Source organism: Natrix helvetica (genome assembly GCF_964273705.1).
Source record: "Natrix helvetica genome assembly, chromosome: 3".
NCBI lineage: Eukaryota > Metazoa > Chordata > Lepidosauria > Squamata > Natricidae > Natrix > Natrix helvetica.
This window is the reverse complement of record NC_138549.1, coordinates 149,584,326-149,606,220: the sequence shown is the minus strand read 5'-3', so window position 1 is coordinate 149,606,220 and position 21,895 is coordinate 149,584,326. Positions and strand designations below refer to the sequence as shown.

The 21,895-nt window shown below is 42.7% G+C and overlaps 1 protein-coding gene across 1 annotated transcript in view; it reads right to left on the bottom strand.

Moving 5' to 3' along the window:
• Positions 1-21,895, bottom strand: part of PLCG1 (phospholipase C gamma 1) — a 117,338-nt gene that overhangs the window by 38,237 nt on the left and 57,206 nt on the right. The window contains exons 5-11 of the mRNA XM_081949650.1: positions 9,088-9,172; positions 7,887-7,970; positions 7,506-7,528; positions 6,612-6,684; positions 2,818-2,919; positions 1,283-1,401; positions 182-267 (exon numbers count right to left, since the gene is read on the bottom strand). Coding sequence (XP_081805776.1) covers positions 182-267; positions 1,283-1,401; positions 2,818-2,919; positions 6,612-6,684; positions 7,506-7,528; positions 7,887-7,970; positions 9,088-9,172 — 572 coding nt within the window. The remainder of the gene's footprint in view (positions 1-181; positions 268-1,282; positions 1,402-2,817; positions 2,920-6,611; positions 6,685-7,505; positions 7,529-7,886; positions 7,971-9,087; positions 9,173-21,895) is intronic.

Here is a 21,895-nt window from a genome sequence, read left to right as displayed (position 1 = left end):
ATATCTCTTGCAATCTGATCCTTTTATCTGGAATATTCAGTGTGTAGTGTGTACACTCCACTACACACTTGATTTGGGCCTTCCCTCATGTACAATTTATTCTACGTTCAATATGGGATCAATCTTTCCTAATCCTTACTAGGCAGATGAGGAAAGAAAATGGGAAGAGACCAGCACTCACGTTCAATACAGCGGCATCCCATGCGCAGGCAACGAGCATAGGCTTCCAAGGAAGACTCACTTGAGAACTGATCTCCTGTCAAGTATCTACGATGAAGGGGCAGTTATGGACATAAAAGCAAGTTGGGTTGGATTAGCACAACATCAAAAAGACAAAGCAGTAGCTCAAATGCAACGGAGAATTTATCAGCAACTTTTTCATGTATACTATCCAATCAGAGTGTACTAGTCTCTGGCCCAGATTTCTCTCCATCAACTGCTCAAAGATTCCCCTCCACTGTATGCAGGTAGTCCTTGACTTACAACAGTTCACTTAGTAACCACTCAAAGTTACAACAGCACTGAAAAGAGTGACTTATGATCTCCTACGGAGAAAGGGGGCGGTCTATAAATTTAATAAACCTTTAATAATAATTTTTCACACTTATAACCATTGCAGCATCCCAACCGTTACGTGATTTATATTCGGATGCTTGACAACTGATTCACATTTATGATGATTGCATTGTCCCAGGGTCATGTGATCAACTTTTGAGACCTTCTGACAAGCAAATTGAATGGGAAACTAGATTCACTTAACGGCAATGTTACTAATGTAACAACTGCAGGGATTCATTTAACAAATGTGGCAAGAAAAGTCATAAAATGAGGCAAGACTCACTTAACAAATTTCTCACTTAGCAACATATATTTTGGGCTCAATTGTGGTCGTACGTTGAGGACTACCTGCACTAGGGTAACATTAGATGCTTATATTCATCCTAGCTCCAGTGTGCTCCAATCCAAAATTTCCTCTTCCTTCAAAAAGTTTGAAATAACACAATGAGGTATCTTTAGGTAATTATGCAAATCAGGATTCTCTTCACCTAGAGATCCCTAAATTACTGAGTCCTCTGTTGACCTGTTGCTATTAATGGAAAGCAAAACTCAACAGGCAACTCATGATTTGGAGAGATACGTAAGACAGTGTAATTGCAAGAATTGCATTGTTATCCCAGAAGGGGCTTTTCAGACAGTTTTGCACACAATTTAATGGTCTCTTCTCAAAGCAAATTACAAACAGGAGAAAATTATTAGCAAGAGAAACCAATTTTTCCATTACGTGTTATGAGAGGATGAGATCCAATAATGGGACAAAGGATTGTTCATGTCTTCTGGGCGTATGGCATCAAGCTCCGAGTTCCAGATGCTGTTCTCTTTGGAAAACAGGAAGGTGAGAAACTGTACAAGAAGAAGGGGGGAAATGGAGGTGGGGGATGGGAGGTGAAAGATGGAACACTAAAACCCCCAAATTTCAGCTGTTTTTTCAGACTTCCCTCACCTGACTCTCTCCAGATGCATTGGATTACAGCTCTCATAATTTGGAAAACACGCTAAATTATGGTGCTGGAAGGGAGTCTGATTGAGAAAATCTGATACGGACCAGTTGAAGTTTCTGGGTGGTCTTCAAGATCGGTTCCATGTAGAGAGCACTACAGTAATCAAGTTGTGAAGTGACTAGAACATGAGTGACTATCTCAAAACCCCTCCCAATTTAGGAAAGAACACAACTTGGCTCACGGACAAAATTATGTAAATGTCTTCGTAGCCAAAACTGACTCCTGCTTTTGAAGCAGGATCTTTGAGTCCAGGAAAAACTCGACTGCACACCAAAAGTGTAACCCCATTCAAGGTCGAAGTGGGAATATACCCAAATCTGGGTGGTTGAAATAGCCGTAGTCACTAGGTCTTGGTAGTAATGAGTTGGAGGTTATCCCCATCCAAATCCACACAACCTCCATGCACTGGAACAAAATCTTGACAGAATCATTTTCTGGTCCAAAGTCAAAAGATACAATTGGGTATAATATCAGCATGCTGATAATACCAAACCTCAAACTAGCAGATGATTTCAACCAGCAGTTTCATATTTATTTATTTTATTTTATTTATTTTTCCTATTTCTAAGCAGCCCGTCTCCCTCAGAAGAAGGAGGTGTGAGAGAGTAAGCATGCAGGCTGATAACAAATTGACCAGTGACTTAAAAATTGTCTGGAACAACTACATCATACTTTGTTTCAATCTCAAAACTGCTGGTGAAAGGCCAATTGCTTAAGAAGTCCTTGGCTTATTTAGGCAGATCCCTTACATCTGCCTTGGAGAATACTCTAGATAAGATAAGATTGTTTCTGAGATGACATTCCATGCTAAAACTAGAACTTTGTATTAGGTCTAGAAAACAACACCACCACCACCCAATCAACTGCATGCTTTCTATATAATTATCTATGTTCCACCTCAGACTAATTATTCTTACTTATAATTTCTAGGACTACATAATTGCCCAGCATTATTACAACCAATTAAATATAATTCCAGCAATTACCAATGAGAAGTCTTTTCTCCCTTAGAAAAGTCAAAGTTGCAACTTATTTAATATTTTAAATTGCAAGAAAAGACCTGACAAAAAAAGGAAAGATAACTTGCTACAACGTTCCTTTCCTGCCACATATGAATTGACCTTTATAATACATTGCAGCACTACCTATTACAGTGTAGTGTAGAGAACACTGATATCAATGATTTGAGAATTGTAAAGCCAGCTGCCTCTATCATTCTTATTCTATTTTTTTCCAGTAAGCTTCTTGGAAGTCTTACCTCATCTGAAGAAAAATAAGGTTCTTCAATTACTCTCAATGGATCTGACAAGAAAGTAAACATGAAATCTTGCACCAAGGAAATGTCTGCAGCCCAAAGCTCCTGTAAATGAAGGTGGAGAAAGGTGGAGTTTGAGAAGCCAGATTTTCTATTTATTACAGTGTTCAAGGTATTTTGTAAATATTCCCTTTCCCAGCCTTCTAATATTCTTGAAAAGTAGCAAGTAATTATTAACCCCCTATTGCTAGTGGAAAGCTACGTGGGATTAGAGATAGGACTGGAAGGGACTTTGGAGTCCAACCTCCTGGCCATAGCAGGACTCTTCACACCATCTCAGACAAATGGCTGTCCAATTTTTGCTTGAAAACCTCCAGTGATAACAAGGTCACAAGTCACAGTCACCTGATGTCTTCCTTAACACTCACTCTGCTTAATGAAAAATTTTCCAGTCCTTATTGTGATTGTGAGTCAAGAAATGCTGGTATTCCAGGTGCAGACTGACCAGTGAAGCATATAACAGAACAATCACTCCATGTGATCCCAACACTATCTTCTATTTATGCCGTTGTTATGGTACACAGGAATGACTTTAAGAGCCATGGCCAATGGTCGATGGCTGAATAAGAGGCAGCTTAGCTCACCATAGGAATTGGGGCATGGCAAATATCTCAGAAGTGATCCTTAGTATCTTAGTAGTTATGTAAAGATCACATGGAAGAAATGTATTTAGCAAGATTCTATTAACCTTGTTAACCTTGAAATAACCTTGAAATAAAGTAGAATTAATTCATTCAAGCATGCATTCTATTCTAACTACCTTGCATGGCTAATATCAATCTTGCTGGTCTGAAAGTGCCGTATTTTTCGGAGTAGAAGAACCACCTTGTTTCTCAAAAAAGAGGCTGAAAATCTGGGTGCGTCTTATACATCAAATACAGCATTTTTTGCCCCGCCCTTCAGCAAAATGGCAGTGCATACCCTTATGGAGGCTTTCAGAGAGCTCCTGGAGGCTGGGGAGGGAAGAAATGAGCAAAAAATGGGCCATTTTTTGCCCAACCCCCAGCAGCACTCTATAAGCCTCCATAAGGCTATGCATACTTTGTTTTTTTTTTACAAAAAAGGGCGGTTGTTTGCTCGTTTTTGCCCCCCGACCCCCCAGGAGCACTCTGCAAGCCCCCCTCCCAAGTCTATTCATGCCTCTTTTTTGAAAAAAAAAAACAGGCTCGTTTTCATGAAAAAGGGCCGTTTTGGAGAGGTTTGCAGAGCGCAAAAACTTTTTTTTCCCTTTTGGAATGTTCTTTAACTGATTGATGAGAATTACATTGATCAAGTGCTGTGTCAGCAGAAACAAAGTCTTAGGTGCTGCAGATTGTCAGCAATTTCCTTCTCCAGCACATGGATAAAAACACCTGGAAACATCTACCTACCAACCTACTCTCTCTCTCTCTCTCTCTCTCCCTACCTACTGTATTTTTCTCTCTCTCTATCTCTCTATTTACCTACCTACCTACTCTCTCTCTCTCTCTCCCTACCTACCTACTGTATTTCTCTCTCTCTCTCCCTCTCTGTACCTACTTACCTACCTACTCACTCTCTCTCCCTACCTCTATCTACTGTATTTCTCTCTCTATTTCTCTTTCTATCCCTCTATCTACCAACCTACCTTACTCTCTCTCTCCCTCCCTATCTACTGTATTTTTTTTTCTCTCTCTCTCTATTTCTCTCTCCCTCTCTCTCCCTTTATCTACCTACCTACTCTCTCTCTCCCTACCTCCCTACTGTATTTCTCTCTCTTTCTTCCCCTCTCTATCCCTCTATCTACCTACCTACTTTTTTAAAAAATTGCCTCTTCAAAACCTTGGTGAGTCTTATACTCCGGTGTGTCTTATACTCCGAAAAATATGGTACATTTCTCCCTCACTGTCTTTAAAGCCCAAGAAATTAGAAACATCTTTTGATTTGCCCCTACTCCTGCTGCAGACTGAGCCGCCTCTTATCTTATCTCCTAGCTGTGGCTGTTCTCCTTGTCCTTGTGTCTCCCAAGGTAATTCCTTCATACCGTTACAACAATAGCTCAAGGTTACAATGCCTCTTTTGACAATGTAAGCACATGGCTAGTTCAGCCTCAATCTTTAGTCTATCAGAAAAGCAAGATCCTTCACATAAGTCATACAACTGCACTAAGTACAATCTATCTTGTACCTCTGTAGCTATTTTTTCTTCTTACCTAAGAGGGAAACCTAACATTTCTTGTCACTGAACTCCACACTGTTGCCAAGGGCTCACTATCAAATCTATCCTTTAGGATCCTGAACCTGTCTTTTGAAGTTTATCCACCTACACCACTCTTCCAAAAGTTTTGGGTCATCCTCAAATTTTATGACCGTCAATTCTATCTCTTCATCTAAGTCATCTAGATTTAAATACTTCCTCAGCTACAAAGCCCCACTGATAGCCTGGGAAAATGCTTCTTTTTAAACTTAACTTCCATGTATCAGATGCTTAGGATGATAAATTTTGAAACTTAAGAGAAACTTGAAAAATATGAGAAAAAAAATGATATAAAAAACAAATAATGAAGTGCCTCTGCCTAAATGGCGTAATGCCAGATTAAGATTCAAAGTGGGTGCTTACCAGCTCAAAGTATTCAAGCACTGCATTATACAAGCTCCCATCCTCTCACATAGTTCTAATTACCTATATACAATAGCTTTTTCTGAAAGACTAAAATTTGTTTCCTATATTAAGGCCTTCTCTTTAAGGCCTTTTTAAACATTTATAAAGGAAAATCTAATCAATATATCAGAATACAGAAATTATCTATTAGAGAACAGTGTCCCATTTCTTCATTCTACCCAGAAGTTTCTCACAGTGCATATTCAAAACAAGCTATGCTCACATCTATGAAGTGAGATGTTTATTTTCCCCTAAAATATATCTTGAACCCCTGTTAATTGCTCCATTAATGTATTCATAAAAACCAAAAGTAAACATGAGAGATCATCATTGGCTGGCAGCCATGTGTAATGAAAATTGATCAGACAAAAATAATGCTAGGTTGATCAATTCAAATCTGAAGCAGTACTACTTTAAAAAGTATTTCCATTATGATGACTTCTGTCTAGAGCTCAGGACGACATGAATATGATCTTCATCCATGGTTAACTTGCAAGTATACTGTATAACTTTAGATCAATCCATGAATATAGAGAAATATTTGACAAAGCGTATCAGGAAGGTGTGTTGGATATGTTCACCATCTTATTTGTCAAAATAATAAAGGTGGGATACTAACTAACTAATGAATAACTAACTAACTAATAAATAAATACACATGCCCGCATGCACACACATACACACAATCATATTTTTAAATTTTATGACTGATATCTAAGTTAAGTCCATATTAAGTTACTTCCCTAGCTAACCTTAGGTGATGTCAAAAAACTTGAACAATGTTGAACTAGTTGCCCGAGACACTAACAGAAAACACTAAGCCTACCAAACAGAGTAGTTGAGTAACACCTGAAAGAGGCAATGACAACAAACCATTTCTTAGTGATTGCTAAGAAAACAATATAGGCATATTCACATTAATTACCAGAGATCAATTTCAGCGTAAGCAAATCTTTTATCTGCATCAAATTTTGGTTCTTACGCTTCCTCAACATTGGTGCATGAGTTCTCGTTCTCTCTCTCTCTCTCTCTCTCTCTCTCTCTCTCTCTCTCTCTCTCTCTCTCTCTCTCTCTCTCTCTCTCTCTCTGTGTGTGTTCCTTCTATGATATGAACTTACCATTTGGTACTCTAGCAAAAACGTCTGGAACTCTGACACAGAAATTCTGTTGTATTCAGATCTCTCCCCACTGCTTTAAGATAAAGTGCAAGATAAGATAGGTTGGTTAGAAGGCACCTGCCACTTCTTGAAACAAGCTTAAATATATAGAGAGACTGTTTACATATAATTCTCATGCATAACATGGAGATGCAATGGTGAATTCACACATGAAGTTATGCCAAAAATAAATCACATTATGAATTAGTGTCAAACAATGCCAATGCCAAAATTAATATGGCAGTGAAAGTAATATCCTTTACACTCTATCAGGGAAAATTGGGACAAAGAACATATCCGTATAAAGCAGGGGTGTCCAAACTTGGGAACTTTAAGACTTGTGGCTGGCTGGGGAATTCTGGGAGTTGAAGTCCACAAGTATTAAAGTTCCCAAGTTTGGACACCCCTGGTATAAAGGATTGCTATCAGATATTATCAGACACACATTTGATAACAATAAATAGATTTCAAATGCAAAGTTGATTAAGTGGAGTACAGAACTTTCAAGAATACTGAAGAAAAGCTGAACTTTGTTTTCACAACAATTGGTAAAAAAGTGAAATAATTTGCATAAATGTTGCATTTTGCTATCAGATATAATTTTGTAATGGCTGGCACCAAATTATTAGAAAAACCAGCTCTTATCCCAGAATTTGAGATTTTATATTTCTAAAACAGATCAATATAACAATACACAACCACACCATACTGTGTTTTGAAGTAGAAAACAGAACACTATGAGTGCATAATCTGTGCTTTGACTAATTAACTAATGATTACTTATCAGTAATATTATCATAGTTACAAGCCATTTAAATTTCCATCCCAGCCCCAATAGGAAATAATGCAGTTTACCTTTCTAAGAGTGGAACAGCCATCTAGATAGAAGAAACAAAATTCAGTCATTGTGCTTACATAATTTAAGCATCCTACTTCAAATGTCAATAGAGGAACTGCAATACTGCTTCTCACAGAAATAATAAAGCCATTTTCCATTGTATAGTTTACAAAGGTCTTGAAGAGACCCTTCAGGAACTCCTAATGTACTATCATTAATTTGCATATATGGATTTTTGCATATGCACATGAAAATGTGTGTGAATGTGAGTGAATGTGCATGACAGTACCCACTTCTAACAAAATATTGCTGAAACACAAAAATAATGACTGCAGACTAATACATTTATTAGTTCTTTTTTAAACATGTCATCAGAATTAAGATCAGAAGCGTCTTACTCCTTTCTGTGCATTGTACATCAAGCTCTGGTACAATTGAACAAATTGTCCATACGTGATATCCCCATTTCTCTGTTCCACATCCTGATTGTAAAAAGAAAACAAGCAAACAAAAATCTTAAAATATGCCACTGTTCTGTCATATATGAGTGATTAATTATCTCGTTTGTGGAAAATAAATCACTCACTGCTTTTTTCTTGTACCATTTTATAAAAGAAGGAAAGGGAAAAACTTTTGTGCTTTAGTAATGCATCTTAAATGTACAAAGCAGAGGTGCATTTTCAAGGACTCTTACCACCTTTCCCCAATTTTCCTTAACTTGCTTTGGCCATGTGGGCTCACCAATTTGGGATTTCAGGATAACGTACATGAGAAGAATTCCAGATCGGGAAAGACTGGTTTATTTAGTAATAAAAAGAAGAAAAGGTATTTAAGGTATTATTTAAGGATTACCACCAAAGAAGTTTAGATTCAAGCCCTCCCTTGGCCAATGAAGTTCACCAGGTGATTTAGGGACCAATTATATTTTCAGCAATACCTACTTCATATGTTAATTGTGTGATAAATGAGATGAGTTAGCTCTTTGTACCCCACCCTGGGCTCTTTAAGGAAAGATATGTTATAAATCTAACAGACAAATAAATGCAGAAGGTTCCAGGTTTAAACTCTCAGTAACAATGAAGTTCTTAGTTTGAGTAGAACAAGACCAATCTCAATAGATGGGTTAATTCATAGGGTGCACCAATCCGAAATCCAAATGTGACATCAAGAAGTTCTAATCCCACTTTAGGAATCAATCCAGCTGGGGGACCTTGGGCCAGTCATACATTTTCAGCCCTAGGAAGCAGGCAATGACAAACCATTTCTGAAATTTTCCAAGAAAGCTGCAAGGACTAGTCCAGGGGGTCACCAGGCAGCAACAATGACTTGATAGCACAACAACAACAATAACAACAATAATATACATTTTATGAAGGTACTTGGTTGATACCTAGGATGCTGGCAGCAACCCGTATCAACCATTAGCACTAGTCAATGGTATTTGTGATGCATTTTTGAATGTTCAGTTGACTGAGTTTCATGTTTAATGAATAAAGCATATATAATAATATCATACAATAGTATGTTAAGCTGCAACTTTTATCAATGAGTATCAAAACTCTGCACATATAAACAGAGAGAAAAACTCCAAATACTTACTGATAATCTCTCTCTTAGAAATCTCATGTTTGGAACGCGGTAGTTGACTTGAGATAGCATATTTTTTAGGTCTTTTGCAGAAATCCTAGATTAGCAGGAAAGGGAAAAAAAAGAATAAATGAATGAGAGCATATTTCTATATTCATGTATTGCCAACTTATAAAATTCACAAAATTGCTTGAAAGACTGAAAGCACAATAAAACAAGCCAAGCATTATTATGGAAGGATAAAAGCATTTCCTCCACTCCACCCCTCAGATGCTGTACCTGTCAGCCTCCTGACAGTGTTCAGAATTGTTGTTAAGAGTAGCCAATGTTGGCCTCTTGTAAGGCATGAACTCCTAACCTTGCCTGTTATTCTCCCATAGATGCTGGCTTTGTGGGATCACTATGGAAACTGGATTTTTTAAATAAGCTTTCTTCCAGTTTTCTGATGTTCCAATTGTCAGATTTAAATTGATTATACTTATGTTTTCCAAAATTCTATGATTTCTTCCTTAAAAATGGACAAAAAACATTTCAAGCTAATCAGTGAATGGAAAAATAATGGGATAAAACTATCAGCAATCCCTGGACAAATAGAAGAGATTACAAATATTAGAGTAGTTATTAAAACCAGCAGTCTCAGATTGTATTACTTGAAAGGAACTAGTCACTATAATTGTTGTGGTTCTTTTCCAAACAATTCAAATTATTTCAAAATAAGCATTTTTCCCTTCTTTTTTCTCAATAACTGTTGAAAATGAGATTTGCTTTCTTTCAAATTCATATATTACTTGAAAAATGAGTCTCCTTCAAATAACATAAATGTATTATACTGTATGGACCTTTAAAAAGCAATACAGAAAGAAAATTGACTCATTTGAGCTGTAGTGCTTGATAGCTGGACACTATCAAAGCTTGACATCAGCCAGAGCATAGAAAAACTCAAAAAACAGTCCAAGATCAGAAGATGAAAAGAGGCTTGGCCCATGGAGTTGCCAATAATTGATATTATTGTCAGGTGAACAAATATCATCATTATCATCATCATCATCACCACTATACTGTAATAAATTGTTTAACTTTTTCAAGAAAGAGTATGTTTTTGGATTTTAATTGTGCGGAAGATCTTCTGAAGTTCAATCTATGCTTAGCAATGAGAAAATCATTAACAATTGAGAGACTTCCCTGAAAAGCAGTTATCTTCCAGGATTGATCTTCCCTTGCAGTTTGCAGCACTTAAAGAAGTAACCCTCATGTTTATTCATGAGGGGTCATCAAGCAGACCCAGGCAGTCATCCACAATACTGTATGAGGCCAAACATCTCCAATCAGTCTAGAATCACTGCATTTTTGTGGCAGAAATACAATCTAACAGTGATTTAATGTATTTCTTTAAAGATCTGTGGTTTGAAAACTGTTAGACTGAAATCATGCCTTGCTGACTCTACCCACTCTTATAAAAGCAATGTATAAGAGGCTCCTTGAAAATTAAATTGCACAACTGTTTGGCCGAGATCCCATGAAAGTAGTAGGCTTATCACTCCTACCCAATATACCACCACATCTCTTTTACGTTCTGATCAGCAGTTCAAATAATCGATTCCCCAAATGTTATACTGGAATACAATAATCAAAGTCATTCTTCTGAAAAACTGCAGGTTTCATATGTGCTCCCATAACCACAACCAAATATTGTAGTGACTGTAAAACAATGGAAGCGGGGGTGCATGACTTTTTCTGGAATGAGGGTACCAGGAAGCCCCAGAATGTGGTGCTATTTTGTACTGAACCACTGGGTTCTTTTCCACAGAGCACGTCTGCTGCTGAGTTCTTATGATATATTGCAATTTGTCAGTCAACCAATGACTGATGAAATCCAAGTAAATCTATTGCAGATGATGAACTGTTGGCAAATAACTCATGTATTCCTGGCATCCAAGAAATGCTGGTCTCCTCCACCCAGGAACAGAGACTATAAAACTCTCTCCAGAGCAAAACAAGATAGCTGGAATTCATCCACTTAAGAAGGGGGAAACCCCCCACCACCACCACTTTCAGCTGAACTCCTGAGAAATGCATGTTGCAGACATATAACCTTACAGTCCAACGATTAGCTCAGTCATTAGGTCAGGAAATGGAACTGGCTACAACCCATTTATGATTTCCAGATCTCAGTGGGTGAGAAAAAGTATCTTCTCTGTTTTATACATATTTACACACACACACACACACACACACACACACAGGGAGAGAGGGAGGGAGGGAGGAAGGGAGGGAGGGAGGGAGGGAGGGAAGGAGAGTGCTTAGTATTTGATGATTCCAGTAAAAAATGGAAATCCTTTCCATCATGTTATGTCTGCTTTTTGGTCCTGCCCCATAAAACCTCTGGAGTGGGTAGTCCACAATGCCATTTAAATGCCAACCACAGCCCCTCAGCTCACAAAGACATTCTACCTCTGCAATATTTATTTTATTTCTTACATTATTTTTATAAACAATTCAAGGCACTGAATATAATACTCCTCCTTCCTATCTTCCCCAAAACAATAACCCTGTGAGGTGAGTTGGGCTGAAAGAGAATGACTGGCTGAAGGTCACCTAGCTGGCACATGTCACTGAACCCGTTTTGATTTCCAACATTTCACAAATTAGCAATAGCAAAATGTCTTTGGAAAGAGTTTAAACAGGGTTGATCTTCTGGGGGGGGGGGGAACAAGTGTTGTAGTTGCCTCCTCAGACACTGCTCCAACACGAAGATGCCAAAAGTGACCTGTTCAACATATAGGGGAAAATAAATGATAATACTTCAGCTAATGATGAGGACATCACTCTTAAGATTGCCAACTCTCAGCTGTTGTGCCTGTATTGAAGAACAGCTCAGGACTAACTATTGCTCTTGCCTTGATATTTGTAATACACATGTTTGAAAGTCACAATCTTCAGTATTTCTTAAAAGAGGCCTGGTGTGTAGGTTTAATATAGCAAGGAAGGTTTAGCAGCCCACTGTCAAATATGCATGAATTGTTAATCTGATTCCTGGGGCACAATTTCTCCCTTCCCTCTTTGGCTGGAAGCAAAGAGAGACTGACGCCAACAGGCAGCAGTAGAAAGCACTGCACTTAAGCATAAACACATTGTCAAATTGAGCCATTCTAATCTGTTCTGAGGGATACTTTGAATTTTCATTGCCAAATGCGTTACACATTAATCTCATAGATTTTAACTGGACTTTATATACTTTATTACAGCTGCCCTCTCAAGAAGAAGTCTCTCAATAGTTTGATGACCTTGGAAACACATGTACACTAGATACAGCTGTTCTGTTGTCAAATAAATGTTTAAATGTTAGGATTTGTTTAGAAATGTTTCTCTTCTTCACAAAGGATGAGACACTACCATGTTTCCCCAAAAATACGACGTGTCCTGAAACTAACGCCTTGCCACATTTTTCACATGGGCAAAAATATAAGCCTACCCCCGAAAATAAGCCCCCTGGACACCCCCCTCCGGCCAGGCAGAGCACCGCTCACCGACCTAGCAATATCCCCAAGGTGCCAAGCCGCAGAAGCCGGGGGGGGGAAAGGCGCTCACATTGCTTGGCGCCTTGGGAATACCGCTTGGTTGGGGAGTGGCATTTTGCCTGACCAGAGGGGGAAGTTGCCGAGCGGCTGCTCCCTTGCGAGCAGTCTCCCGAAGAGCTGGGCACAGCCTCAGGGGCAAAGCAGCCATGAGGTGACCACGCTTACGAGCAGTCACATGGCAAACCCCCTCTCCAGCTGGGCAGAGCGCCATTCACTGACCTAGGGGGTATCCTTAAGGCACCAAGCCACGTGGCGCTCTGCCCACCACCCAGCTCCCGTGGCTTGGCACATTAGGGATACCCCCTAGGTCAGTGCATGGAGCTCTGCCCGGCTGGAGAGGGGGGTTGCGCGAGCGCCTCTCCCTGCTCTCCCTGAAGGGCTAGGGCGCCGCCACCATCGTGCTCCGAGCATAACTTCTTCTCTGGCTTCCAAACTCCAAAACTTGGATGCTGAGTCTTCCAGCAGCGGCCGCTCTAGGAGTGTGCTCTATGGTTGTGGGCTGGCTGCTGGAAGACTGTCCGGAAGACTCTCTGTCCGGCAGCTGGCCCACAACCATAGAGTGCACTCCTAGAGCGGCTGCTGATGGAAGACTCGGCAGCTGGGTTTTGGAATTTGGAATCCGGAGAAGAAGTTATGCTTGGAGCACGGCAGCGGCTGCAGGGAGAGCTGGGCAGGACATGGTGAGGCTGGGAGGCATGCTTGCTGGGGGCGGAACAGGCGCTCGCACAACCCCCCTCTCCAGCTGGGCAGAGCTCCATGCACTGACCTAGGGGGTATCCCTAATGTGCCAAGCCGCGGGAGCTGGGGAACGGGCAGAGCTCCACGTGCCTTGGTGCCTTAGGGATACCCCCTAGGTCAGTGAATGGTACTCTGCCCAGCTGGAGAGGGGGTTTGCTGGGTGGTTACTCGTGACAGTGGTAACCTCATGGCTGCTTCGCCCCTAATGCTGTGCCCGGCTCTTCGGAGCCAGTTCGCACGGGAGCAGCTGCCCGGCAACCCGAAAACAATAAACCCTCCCCCTATAATAAGACCAGGGCCATATTTCGTGGGGCAAAAGAAAATAAGACCCTGTCTTATTTTGGGGGAAACACGGTATTGAATTGATATACATCAAAAGGCTTCAGTTATCTCAGAATTCTCAATGAATCCAATGCATTTTAACACATTGCAATTGTTAATTGATACGGTTAATTGATTATCAGGGACTTTCAGGGAAGAAACGGGGAGCTGAAGATAACTCTGCTGAATGAGCAGATGATCATGGCAAAATCTGTTGCGTGTTAAAAGGGGATAAATTACTAAAATTATCTATACTTGTTGAGATATAGGGGGAAATCATTTCTTTATATATTTCTCTCTTTTTGGGTAAGATATACTTATTTTCTTCCTTTTTTATTTTCTGCATTTTATTTGCATATTTAATTTACATTACTATAGTTGTATTATTTTAACTGTAACTTTTAATAAAGTTAATATAATGAAAGATAAGTTACTTGTAATCTGTCTGACGGTTAAGTTGCATCTGCATAACTAACTGATCTTCCTTTTCCTTTCCACCCCATTTCACCACAATTTAAGTTGTACATAGTAAACTGCAGCCCACAAAAGCTTATGGCTTTCAATAAAATTTGTTAATCAGAAAGGATGCTTCCAGATTTTCTTTGAGTGAGCATATTATGCTATTGAAAATAGTTGCAAAATGTATTAATTTTGTGAGACACAGTTTCAACTGTCATTTTGATTGACAGTTCATTCATTCATTCAATTTCTATAGCTGTCCAACTTGATCAGGTGACTCTGAATGGCTTACAAGCACATAAGCTATGTTAAGTTTTCTTATTAAACAGCTTACTTAGACAATGACATCCACTTTTGATGATGCTACAGTGGCCTATATGAAGAAAAAGGTTGGAGACGATTAAGACATCTCAATGACCAGTGATGATTTTTTAGCTGAAACTTTCAGCCAAAAAGCAGATACATTCACATAAAGAAGATAAGTGCCATTCAGAATTTAAAAGCCTATAATAAACTTTAGAGTTTATTAAACTCTAAATAAACTCTAAATAAATTTGAGAGAGAGAAGTGGTGGCTCAATGACTAAGACACTGAGCTTGTCAATCAGAAAGGTTGGCAGTTCAGCGGTTCAAATCCCTAGCGCCGTGTAATGGAGTGAACTTCTGTTACTTGTCCCGGCTTCTGCCAACCTAGCAGTTCGAAAGCACGTAAAAATGCAAGTAGAAAAATAGGGATCACTTCGGTGGGAAGGTTAACAGTGTTCCATGCGCTTTTGGCATTTGTCATTTTGGCCACATGACCACAGAGACGTCTTCGGACAGCGCTGGCTCTTCTGCTTTGAAATGGAGATGAGCACTGCCCCCTAGAGTTGGGAATGACTAGCACATATGTGCAAGGGGAACTTTTACTTTTTAATAAAATTTATGATTGTTAAATTGTTCATAATTTAATTGTTCTCCTTTTACAAAAAGAAGCCCATTAATTTTTTCGTGGAAAAGGGTCATTGTTAAAGCTTGCAAGTCAATTGCATCTTGGTCCTTTCTCTCTCAGAGAGGGGACAGTGAGAACAGGAAAACACACTGGAATCTTTTTAATAATAATAATAATAATAATAAATTTGAATTTATTAGCCGCTCCCTTTCCAGACAGGACTCGGGGCGGCGTACAATAAAACATATAAAACATAAAACATATGTACAAACACATAAACATACACATATACAAAGACATACATGCATACATGCACAGAGAAGGTAACAAATTACATCACATTTAGACAGTTAAAAATCACCATTAAAATACCCCATTAGTAATAACACAATTTAAAAATTTAAAAAATTTAAATGGACTGTCAGGAGGAATAAGAGAAAAAAAAAATTTTTACGGTTGAGCCAGGCCAGATAATTGAAAGAGGTGGGTCTTCAGCTGTACACGGAAGGAGCGGAGATCGGAAATAATCCTGATGTCACGGGGGAGGTCATTCCACAGGGCTGGGCCCATCACAGAGAAGGCTCTGCTCCTGGGTGTCGCCCCCCGACACTGTTTAGCGGACGGCACCCGAAGAAGTCCCTCTCTGTGTGAGAGGATTGGTCGTAGGGATGTATGGGGCAGGATGCGATCCTGCATGTAACTAGGTCCTGTGCCATGAAGCGCTTTAAAGATCGTAATCAAAACCTTGAAACGCACTCGGTAGACTACAGGAAGCCAGTGCAGCTTGCGCAGGAGAGGTGTTACAGGGGAGTATCTAGTCCTCCCCATAATCACCTGCGCGGCCGCGTTCTGGACCAACTGCAGTCTCCAAGTGCATCTCAGGGGAAGCCCCATGTAGAGAGCATTGCAGTAGTCCAGGCGAGACGTCACTAGCGCATGGGTGACTGTGCGTAGGGCATCCCGGTCCAATAAGGGGCGCAATTGGCGCATCAGGCGAACCTGATGGAACGCCCCCCTTGCCACGGCTGTTACATGGTCATCCATGGACAGCCGGGCATCCAGGAGGACGCCCAAATTGCGCACCCGTTCCATGGGGGCCAGTTGCTCGCCCCCAATGGCCAGAGATGGAAGCAACTGGTTGAAGCGGGAGGCCGGAAGCCACAGCCACTCCGTCTTGGAAGGGTTGAGTTTTAGTCGGTTGCCATCCATCCAGACCCGTACGGCCTCCAAACACCGGGACATCATTTCAACGGCCTCGTTGGGGTGGTTCGGGGTGGAAATGTATAGCTGAGTATCATCAGCATACAGATGATATCCCATCCCAAAACCACGGATGATCTCGCCCAGCAGTTTCATGTAAGTGTTGAACAGGAGAGGCGAGAGCACCGACCCCTGAGGCACCCCACATGTGAGGGGGCTCCGGGTCGATCTCTGCTCCCCTGCCAACACACGTTGCGTCCGGCCAGAGAGGTAGGAGCCAAACCACCGTAAAACGGTGCCCCTGACTCCCAGCCCCTCTAGCCGGTGCAACAGGATACCATGGTCGATGGTATCGAACGCCGCCGAGAGATCTAATAGGACCAGGATAGAGGAACAACCCCTATCTCTGGCCCTCCAGAGATCATCAACCAACGCGACCAAGGCCGTCTCCGTGCTGTGCCCGGGTCGGAAGCCGGACTGGCGCGGGTCTAGATAATCATTCTCCTCCAGGTGACGTGGGAACTGTTGTGCCACCACACTCTCTACAACCTTCGCTAAAAAAGGAAGGTTGGAGACTGGACGATAATTGACTAGATCCGATGGGTCCAGGGAAGGCTTCTTGAGCAGGGGCCTCACAACCGCCTCTTTCAAGGCGGCCGGCAGAAACCCCTCACCCAACGAAGCGTTCACTAGGCCCAGGAGCCAGTTGCGCGTAACCTCCCAGGATGCCAGTACAAGCCAGGAGGGACACGGGTCCAATAAACATGTGGTAGGTCGCAGACGTCCACGCAACCTGTCCAAATCCTCGATGGCAACCGAGTCAAACTCCTCCCAGAGCGGTCCCTCAAGACTCGCCTCGGGCGTCTCAACTGGACCACTGAAAGGGGCCCATCCCATCCGGATTTGAGCGACTTTGTCCTGGAGATATTTCCCAAACTCCTCTGCTCTGCCCTGTAAAGGGGCTTCCCGCGGTCTCTCAAACAAGAGAGAGCGAGTCACCCGAAACAGGGCGGCAGGGCGGTTATCTGCGGACGCAATAAGAGCGGCGCAATGTTGACGTTTGGCCGCTCTTAATGCCACAAGGTACGTCCTCAAATAGGCTCGTGCCTGTGCTCGGTCAAATTCGGAACGGGAGGATCTCCAACGACTCTCTAGGCGTCTCTTGTGGTGTTTCATCACCCTTAGCTCCTCGGTAAACCAAGGGGCCAGGGTGGTTCGTCGCCGCAGGAGAGGCCGCAAAGGCGCCACCCGGTCTAGGGCCCCGGTAGTCACACTATTCCATGCGCCTACCAGGTCCTCCACTCGGGGGCGGGTCAGGTCCACAGGAGGTGGCCCAAGCTCCGTCTGGAACCTATCTGGTTCCATCAGGCGCTTGGGGCGGAACCATCTAATACCTTCCGGTTCCGCCTCCCCGCAGCGGGGGGTAGCACCGGGGAAGTCAAGCCGGAGAAGTGAGTGATCTGACCATGACAGGGGAATAATAGTTGGATCCCCTATTCCCAGATCACTCGTCCACTGGCCAGAGACAAAGACAAGGTCCAGCGTGTGGCCTCCCTCGTGAGTAAGGCCCTGAATTAATTGGGTCAGGTCCATGGCTGTCATGGAAGCCATTGTCAGGGAAAAAAATGCCCTGGGGAAATCTGAGATCAATGGACCGTGGCTGATTCCCTTCCGCATATCTTTTGAGATGTTGAGAAAAATAAAAGTCTTCAAAAGTATTCTAATTAATAAACAAACTTTAATAATAAAATAATAAAAGTAAATGAAACAGAAAATAACTAATGGTTACATTTTGATAATGAAAGCTACGTCTGCCAAGTTGGCTGCCGAACAAAGAAGAAAAGAAATTTTTTGGAATGTGTAACGCGTGCGCAATAAATCACTTTCAGATAACATTTTGTGTTATGACCTGCGCAATAAAGCTTTCTTAGTTTAACTCTTGAATGTCTTGTTTAGGCAGTTCAGGCCTAGCAAACCTTTTAACATCGTGACAGCCATGAACTCCCGAACCCCCTCAGACGCTTCTCCCATCGACGGCAGATTAAAATCCCCCATCACTAAAAGTTTGGGGGTGTCAACCGCCACCGATAAGATCAGCTCGAGGAGTTCAGGCAGGGCCGCTGATGTATAGCGAGGAGCCAGGTATACTATCAGCAGGCCCAACTGCCTCCCTGGGCCCCATCTCACGACAAGGGACTCACACCCGGATGTCTGTGGCACAGTGAACTCTCTCGGCTCCAAGTCTTCCCGGATAATCACTGCTACCCCACCGCCCCTTCCCTGGGCCCGAGGCTGGTGAAATGCTCGATAACCTGGCGGGCACATTTCCACGAGGGGTAAGCCTCCCTCGTGGCCCAGCCAGGTCTCAGTTATTCCTGCGAGGTCCGGCTCCCCCTCCAAAATTAGATCGTGGATGAGGGGGGCCTTATTGACAACGGACCTCGCGTTGCATAACAGCAGTCTCAGGCCTTGGGTCTGTAGATCCTGACCACCTAGTATGCAGGGGTTGGTACAAACGACCGGGTATGACCAAAAACCCCGGTCTCCCAACTGACTACGCGCTCTTGATCTGTCCTCGCACCTGCCCCTCCCCACGACCGTTGGTATCAAAGAGCCCTGCACAGGAATGCTCTCTTCCCTCTCCTCCCCCACTCCGCTCCCTCCTCCTTCGACCACACCTAGATGCCTGGCTCTCCCATCCCTCCTGACCTGTTCCCCCCCCCATCCCTGGAACCCCTCACAATTTTTAAAAAGCAATTAATTAAAAAACCCCTCAATGTGCGCTTCCTCCACCTCTCTGGGTTAATGAACCCGTCCTCAAGGTGGGCCCTCGAAAGGGCAGGAGGCCATAACTGCGAGAGGGGGGACTCTCGTAGCTGTAGCAGGTCTAGCCTCGTGTATAACATATTGGACAGGGCCAAGTTCATCAAGTGGGAGCTGTCGATGTTAATATGCATCAGCAGCCGCAATTCCCACTAAGGGGATAGTCCTGGCAAGGGGATAGTCCAGGCAAGGGGATAGGCTGATGAAAATAGTCCACATCTGGATGGAAATGATGGGCTGATGGAAATAAAATAGCCAGCTGGTGGATAAAAGACTGCAGCTAAGAGGTAGTTCGTAATAGGCGGTAGGTCGTAATAGGCGGTAGGGCGGATAGCCCATAATAAGTAGGTGGTAAATGAGTGGGGGGGGGTAGTAGTGAGCACAGCAAAGCACTGGGTCTGACCTTCTGCATGGGCCTCTGATGTTCCAAAGCCTCCGTTCCATGGCCTGCCATAGTTGTAAATAGTCCTTCGTTGGCCACCCATAGTCGTTGTTATTGGGCCCGGGAGGGCTGCATCGGCCTCCCTGCGGCCTCCCTGCAGCCCTTCCACCGATCTTTCCACTCTCTACTTCCTCCGGCGCCTCAGGCCTCACTCTCCTTCCCTTCTTCCCTTCGGCGCCTCGGGTCTCTCGGGCCTCCCTCGGGCCTCACACTCCTTCCCACGGCCCTCTCGCTGGTCTAGAATCACAATCGCCGGCCAGTTTGGAGCTCAGCGTCCCCTAGATCGTAATTCGGGCCGCTCGGCTCTCCTGGGTTGCCACCATCTTTCTGAATGTCTCCAGCCAAAATCCGACCAGTCAAACAGACCACCGCCGCCATCCTCCAACCTCCTCCAGCCTTCTCCGCCCCCTCCGCTCAGGTCTTTACCGCATCGCTGCTCCACTGGCGCTCCGCTGCTCTGCCGCTCCGACTCAAAAAACGCCAGCCGCCATGCCGGCTTAAAAACGCCAGCCGCCATGCCGCGCCGACTGGCGCGCTATCCTCCTCCTGCCCGGCTGCCCGGCCGACCTGACGGGCCAGCTTGGAGCCGGGCAGGGTGCCAGAATATTCGGCGCCAGAAATCCCCGACCCTCGAGGTGGAAATGAGGGTCGGCAGCATCCCGCCCGTCAAAGAGCCCTCCGCATCTAGCGGAGCTCAGAGGCAGTCCTCCATTCCCTCCGGAAGCTCCTCCTCCTGGAATAGTGGTCCACAATACTCAACACATAACGTGCACCACCGATACTTGGTTTCATGGGACCTATCAAATCTGCAAATTTTAACAACACATAGAAATAAGAAAGAATGATAAAGGTTCATTAGCTACCAGGCTAGCTTAGTGTATCTGTTGAAAACTTCTCTGATCAGGCTTACAGCTCCATGTTTTATTAATGTTATGGACTGGCTCTGTTTTGGTTTCCAAACACCCTGCAAACAAGCTAAAGTCTCTTGTCAGGGCAGGAAATCATTAAAAATAAAAAACCACAAAATAGAACAGGGTGAACAGAGCACTCTAGGGCTGGAAGGAGGTCCTAGATCCAGCCCCTCATTTTCTGGTGCTTTTGAGTTTCTTGAATAGCTCCTTGGCTACTCCAGCCACAGGTATCTGATTGCTAGGTTTCCCTTGAGGCTGGCCTTCACTTAAGGCCACCTTAAGCAACTTTCTCCATCTCAGAATCTTCTCAGTTTTAGCTATTTATCATACTATGAAACTTGGAAGGAAAGAGAATTGTAGCAGTGACAGGTATACCATTGAAAGGCCTGAAGAGCTGACTGGGGATGTATCATCCTGGAAAAGCTGTCTAAGTGCTTAGATTATGACCTAATGGCTCATAATCAAAAACCAGTTCCCAGCATATCATGCTTCAGGAATATGTTGCATTTCTCAGAATTCTCTCTTTTTAATTTTCATGAATCAATCTGTCAGATACATAGCCACATATTCAACACTAGCTTTTGGAGCTAAGAACACATGGGAAATACTTATCAGCTGCTGGATTACACTACTGCCTTGTAAGTTTTTAAGCATTAATCTTGATGAACGTTCTCAGTGCTCCCCAATGTGATTTCTCATAGTTAAAGACCAATAATGATGGTCAATGACTGTGGTTTAGTCCAAAGGAATGAAAAAAGGTGAATGATGAAAGTTATTGCTAGCAATCTCCTAGTCTTTCCTGTGTTGCATTATGGGTTACTATATCGTAACTGAATGCACTTCCCTAGTGGAGATGGTAACCTAGAATTTTACTACTCTAATCCCTACATCATTTCATCACACCAAGTCTTTCTTTCTTTTTGTCCCTCTGTTAAAATAAAATAAATGATATTTTCTTCTCATATCCCATCTCTTATTTATAAATAATTCCTTAAAAGCTTGTCAGCAGAAATCCATTAAGGGTTGGAAGAGATAACATCATATCTGTTTTAACCTCGATCAAATAATCCAAGTTTAAGTTCCTTCCTTTTACTTTTTCAAAGTTTGTCTAGTTATTATACAGTATATTCAGTCACTATGCATTTGGAGGTAAACATATCATGCAAACACAACAGAGGTTGTTATTCCACATAATGAATGTCCTCTCCAAGATTTAGTTTTGCCAGTCATCAAAAGAACCTGAAAGGAAATTCTGGCACACAAACATTTGTTTCTGAATCTCAACCAGCAATTGTGCAATTATTAGAAATACTTTGTAGAAAAGTGCTACTGTCATGTGGGGAGGCTAACGTGACATCCTCTCACACCCAAACAAGTTGAAAGAACACATATGAGAGACCACAATAAAGAGTTCACAT